Source organism: Periplaneta americana, chromosome 15 (genome assembly GCF_040183065.1).
Source record: "Periplaneta americana isolate PAMFEO1 chromosome 15, P.americana_PAMFEO1_priV1, whole genome shotgun sequence".
NCBI lineage: Eukaryota > Metazoa > Arthropoda > Insecta > Blattodea > Blattidae > Periplaneta > Periplaneta americana.
The window spans coordinates 30776419-30782934 of record NC_091131.1 but is presented as its reverse complement, the minus strand read 5'-3'; the positions used below and the strand labels follow the sequence as shown (position 1 = coordinate 30782934).

The 6516-nt window shown below is 35.6% G+C and overlaps 1 protein-coding gene across 2 annotated transcripts in view; it reads left to right on the top strand.

The window, feature by feature from the left end:
• Positions 1 to 56: 56 nt before the first annotated feature.
• The window catches only part of LOC138714767 (golgin subfamily A member 4-like), a 40257-nt gene continuing 33797 nt past the window's right edge, over positions 57 to 6516 (top strand). For both annotated transcript variants that reach the window (XM_069846880.1, XM_069846879.1), the window contains exons 1-5: positions 57 to 231; positions 372 to 450; positions 850 to 1046; positions 1166 to 1348; positions 4882 to 5209. In XM_069846880.1, the coding sequence (XP_069702981.1) occupies positions 145 to 231; positions 372 to 450; positions 850 to 1046; positions 1166 to 1348; positions 4882 to 5209 (874 nt within the window). In that variant the 5' untranslated portion in view covers positions 57 to 144. The remainder of the gene's footprint in view (positions 232 to 371; positions 451 to 849; positions 1047 to 1165; positions 1349 to 4881; positions 5210 to 6516) is intronic.

Genomic DNA, 6516 nt, shown 5'->3' with positions numbered 1-6516 from the left:
CATCTGCCGGTAAATAAAATAACTAACGGAAAGACAGTCAAGTTCATAATCATCCCACCACACTAGTGGTGGCAGCACAATTACAATAAACAATATCCACGTAAACATTCATCGTATTACACCGAACTAGGAAATTAAATAAAAATGTTCACTAAACTTAAAAATAAAATCGCAGAAGAAGTAAAACAGTCTCCATTAAAACTGTCTGCATCTGTTCAGCAATTAGCGCAGGTTAGTTTAGTATATATAAGAAGTCTGACATTACTTGTCATTCGAGCAGGTTGCCAATATTGGAACCGAACGTACCTAATCTAGTTTATCATTTAACATACATTATGGAGTAATGTAATATATATTTTTGTCACATTCAGGCAGTTGTTTCGCCGTCAAGTAGCTCCATTGTTGAACCTGCATCAAACGATCATTTTAGTATCGGAGATGACAGCGAAGGTAAGTAAGGCATGAGAAAGAAGAGGTTAAGGTCACCAATAAATAATGAAAAGTGGGCGTGGACGTCACGAATATAGTACATTTGTGGTTAACATAACAAACGATTACAATTTTGTTAAAGAGTTTAAACTTGTTTTAAAATTAAATTTTTGAAATTTGCGTGAATATATTTGAATTACATGATTATACAATCAGAACGCTATATTCAGACGTTACATACACGTAGTTATCAAAATAAAGTAAATTCATTTTCTGCTAGCGTTATTTATGGAAGAAATGAATGTCTATTAACTGCTTAATATAATTTTATAAGTATTCACCACAGATCACACATTCGCTAATGTATGAAGTATTCCGAAATATTAGCAGTAATGAGATAGCACGGTGCCTTCTTTTCAGAAACACCACAGAATTCACCCTCAAAGAGCGGAGGCTTCCAGTCAGTTGATTTACATGGAGAAGCTCCCGTCTCTCCCCCTCTACCTCCCGGAGGTGGGGGAAGATCACGACGCTCTTCAACGAGTTCAGTTACAAGTGATGCATCATCATTGTTTCCGATCTTCGAATCATCAGTATTAAATTCTTTCAGTCTTCAGGTATGCATGAAGACTTTGTATTTAACTCAACATACTTTAGCTTATATATATTAAAATGTTTTGATAATGCCAAATAACTTAGGCTACATAAATTTAATTTGTTTATTTTTGGTTTACAGTCAGATCTGGAATCAGCAAGTGAAGTAGAGGATTCACTTGGTCACCAATTGGATAAGATTAGTAAAGAGCAGTTGTATACAGCTTATCGCAAAATGCAGGCACGCTATTCGAAGTACAAAGGACGATATGCAGATCTAGTTAGACATTACAGAGAGCTTGATCGAGAGAATGTAAAAGCAAAGGTAAATATATAAATGTTCTCCATAAAAAACTTACTGAGTACTGTATACAAATATACTGAGGTACTGTATGCACGAAAAAAACTTGACTTGGTTTGTAGGAACCTATGTTGTTGTTGTTGTTTTCTAATGCCAGGCGTTTGACAATAAAGTCATTTGACCTCTTGCACTCCAATATTTTTCAAAGATATTATCATGACTAGCCACTGAAGCACAGATTTTGAGGTGTTCCGAATCCATTTCTTGGTTTGAGTTGCACAATGGGCAGTTAGGGGACTGATATATTCCAATTCTATGCAGGTGTTTGGCCAAACAATCATGGCCTGTTGCCAATCTAAATGCAGCTACAGACTATTTTCGTGGTAAATCGGGAATTAACTGTGGATTTTGATGCAGAGAGTTCCATTTTTTTCCCTTGGGATTGAGTTATCAAATTTTGTTTGTTGAAGTCTAAGTATGTAGATTTAATAAATATTTTCACAGAGTAATAGGTAGATTTAGTAACAGGTCTGTAAGTAGCAGTGCTGCCCTTCTTTGCTAAAGCATCCGCATTCTCGTTTCCCAGGATTCCACAATGGGATTGTAGGAACCTATTAAACTGATATACCGGTAGTCTATGTTGTACCTAGTGTTCTTATCTATGGGTATTAAAAGTATTTTTCAGTGCTAGACATATAGCATAGTCATTTTTATAAATACTATAAAGGGTAGTATTTAACTACTAGTTAAGTACTGAAGTGAAGAATGTGGCAATAGTGAACTTTAGTGGATCTGATAGATATGCACTTTCTTCGCGCGGTTTCACCATTGTTGCGATTTACACCTTTACTCTCCAACTCTCCTGTTTACAATCTGTTTCCGGCTAGTTTACTCGCCTCTTGTCACCCTTATTTCCACAAACAACGCTGTGTTCACGGTAAGTTGAGAACAAAATATTTCACTGCAGGTTGCACTTTTTTTCACTCTGATACTTTAAAAGTCTTTGGTCCGGGCCAATTTATTTTACTGCAATGTGAAACGTTCACAGGATACATCTATGAAGCCATGCTCTAAAACCATAATTATGTGAAATGCCTCACACAGCATATTGGGTACATCTACCTCTACCAAATCAAATGTAAAGGGTGACTAGGGATTTGACCAACATGGCACAGTGGAAACGAGCAGAAATAAACCAAGGCTGGATATTAATTAATATGATTAAATGAAAAATACAAACAAGTATAAATATAATATATACAATAAGATAACAGTAATAGACTAATTAAATAAACAATATTAAGAAAAATGAATCAATCAATCAATCTTCTTAATGTATCCAGCTGTTTGCTGACAACATAAAGTCCACTGTAGTCTATTCAGTTGTTGTTTTTCACGAGAAATGAGGGGTATTTTGATTGGTGTTCATTATAGATGCCTGTTGCTAGTAGCCAGAGTTGGGATGTAGTCAATATATACTGCAAGGCTGTGTCTTCTGCAACTGGTACTGATGATTTTAATTTACTTCTTTTGTGGTTTATGGATGGACAGTATAGAAGGATATGTTCCAGATCTTCATCATGATTATTACACCACAGACAAGTAGGATTATCAGAAATGTGAAATCGGTGTAGGTACAATTGAGTGACAATGTGACCTGTTCTGGCTCTTGTTAAAAATGTTTGAACATGTCTGGGCAAGTTTTTGTACATTTCCGGGTCAAAGAAAAATGAATATGAATGACAAGAATATAGTATGTGAACAGAACTTCCTGGAACTACATTCAGCTGTGCCAGATACAAATACAGTATCAACTATTGGCTTGTAATAAAGAAAATATATAACTTATATCCTGCAGTAAATCCTAACACCACTCGCTAAATAACAATGTATCCCACTATTATCGCACATACGAATATACATCCTTAATTAACCCCTTATTTTCGATTAATACACACACCTAAACTGAGCTCTAACCTTAGAGAAATGCACACATTCGCAAATATCCATCCTGGAAAATAACTTAGTGTTATAAATCAATGTTACTACCACTGCAGACATGACGAAAACAACTGACATCATCACATTGAAATCTACCACTCACTTTCTTTACACAAGTGTACATGACCAATAGACAAGACAACACGAACCAACTTAATTACAGAAGACAGAAACAACGAAAGCTTAAAAGGTATGTAAGCTAATATCATGCAATAAGGTACAAAATCATCTTATAAGTACATGAGATATTCGCACATCATATAGAACACGGAAAATATCTAATAATATTCCCAACACGAAAATGGCGTCCCGCTTCGACCAGCACATTTTGTAACCTCAGTACCATAACATAACCTAGTACAACATTAAAATATAGTGTGTGAAAACCACTTTAACCACGTAAAAAAATACGTTTATCAATATTAAGTAACTATTAAATCAGTGCAGAACACCAAAATGCCAATTTGCCATTGCCCCTGTATGGACGTTCCCAATCATGAACTCGCTATTTCTCTGTGTCTTACTGCAATAATTTCTTTTATTTTTATTTTATTAATCCGCCTTTCACAATTCACTATATTCTCGTATTTCTCTTCTAAGTAATATTCATTTTCCAGTTCTGTATTTCATTATCATCTAGTAATATTAATCCATTTGTTTTACTAAACTGCATATTCATTACTCTATCTTTTCTTTCATTTTCAACTAGTCTCATATTATCTTTCTCTATAATTGTTATCACTAGTCATTACTTTGCACTGTAACAGTTTCGTTTTTCTCTTCACTGTTTTCTTAAATCTCTTATATCCACTCCCAACTATTTTCTTATACTCTCATCTTCATTACAAACCTAATGACTTAATTAATAATAATAATCCGTGGTGCTACAGCCCGTGAAGGGCCTAGACCGACCAGCTGGCTGCTGGCCTCACACCCACATGCCGAAGTAGAGGTGGACGATCATCCAACCAGAATGGAGGTATCGTGTGGTTAGCACGATGATCCCCCCAGCCGTTATAGCTGGTATTCGCAACCAGATTTCGCTACCTATTGTAGCTTCCCAAGTGCATCACAATGCTGGTTGGGCACCGGTCCCATACACTGGCCGAAATTTCATGAGAAAATTTCTTCCCCCATGAGGAATCGAACCAGCGCGCATTCCATAACGGGAGTCCTAGGCCGCAATGCCACGGCACGGGACAAGGACTTAATTTAACCTATTCAAAATTGTCACTTTCACTTTTCCGTTGTTGATCCTTTTTACCAGTTTACTTTTCTGGACCTGATTTTACTTATTACTAATCTTACCACTAAACACTGATTTTATACAAATGTGATTTTAGTTTGGTTTGAAAAATGTGGGATGCATAGCTTAATTAAATAGATTTTTCTCTTATAGTTTCTACTATTCTTGTAGTGTGAAAATTGTATTTAAAATACCATTGCATTAATTATTTAGTTATTCCTTTATTTACTTGTATAATCTTTTTATTTCTTTATTTCGAGAGTCGGCAACTGTTGAGCTATAGATACCCTCATATTTTACTGACTTTCAGACTGTGCTTGTGGAAAGTCAGGATAAAGCTTTGCGGAGAATTGCAGAGTTGAAGGAACAGTGCCAACTGGAGCAGAAAGCCAAGGCTCACTTGGAAGATGTGTTAAGGAATGATTTAGAAGAGAAAGATCATCTGATCAGTACTTTGTATACAAAAATCGAACTGATGAAGTTGAATGGTGGCAAAGAAGAAAGTGAAGCAAGCAACCAAGTAAAGAATTCTTCTGAGAACCTTCTGATAGACCTCTCGGTAGACCCTGCAGAAGCCACACCAACTAAACAACCGAAAGAGGACACATCTCCACTGGAGACGGATGCGGTACTTAGAGGTAATATATGCAAAAATCGGTTTAAGTTTGGTGTGAATGTTATGGGGATAAGATGAGATTTTTATAAAATATTTCGCAAGTACTCTGTGTTTATTCATTTCTGAGTTTGGGTTATCTCTTTTATTCTTTGCACCTACTATCAACATGTATAAATAAATTTGAAATTAATAGGTGAGGTAGGAGTGTTTGTTGAATATTCATATATATTGATATTTATTTTCATCATCATATTGCTTTCAGGAAGTGGTTTCCCTCACATTTCTCTATACAGTCCAACTCTACACTTGATTACATTCAATCACATATCCTAGTGTATTTCATCTCTCATCTATATCTCCTCATTTCATCCAGTACATGACGTTAAACTCTATTTCAGACTACTATTTCCTTCCTCCATCCTCTATGATATACAGTACTTTAAATTCTTCACCTTCCTTATCTTCCTTCTATCCCATTCACGAAGACTGTCTACATTACTCTTGTTTAGAAACATTCTCGGCTACAATCTACTAATCCTCCTCTGCTAACATTACTATCTTTCATTACTATTATCCCTAGTTTTCTGTTTATGTTCAAAACTTTTCATTCTTACTAATATTCATCAATTTATACTTTTTCATATAGGCTACATTACCCTATTATATTATTAAGTGTTCCAATATTGTTGTTGTTTTCTGATGCCAGGTGTTTGACAATAAAGTCATTTGACTTCTTGCACTCCAATATTTTCAAAGATATTATCATGGCCAGCCACTGAAGCACAGATTTTGAGGTGTTCCGAATCCATTTCTTGGTTTGAGTTCCACAATGGGCAGTTAGGGGACTGATATATTCCAATTCTATGTAGGTGTTTGGCCAAACAATCATGGCCTGTTGCCAATCTAAATGCAGCTACAGACGATTTTCGTGGTAAATCGGAAATTAACTGTGGATTTTGATGCAGAGAGTTCCATTTTTTCCCTTGGGATTGTGTTATCAAATTTTGTTTGTTGAAGTCTAAGTATGTAGATTTAATAAATCTCTTCACAGAGTAATACGTAGATTTAGTAACAGGTCTGTAAGTAGCAGTGCTGCCCTTCTTTGCTGAAGCATCCGCATTCTCGTTTCCCAGGATTCCACAATGGGATGGTATCCATTGGAATACAACTCTTTCATTGAGTGTTATTAATTGAGAGAGCATTTTAGTTATTTCTGCTGTTTGAGATGAAGGTGTGTGTTTAGAGACGATTGATAGAATAGCTGCTTTGGAGTCTGACAATATAACTGCATTCTTAAATTTATTGATGTGGCATAGAAGATTCCTGAGA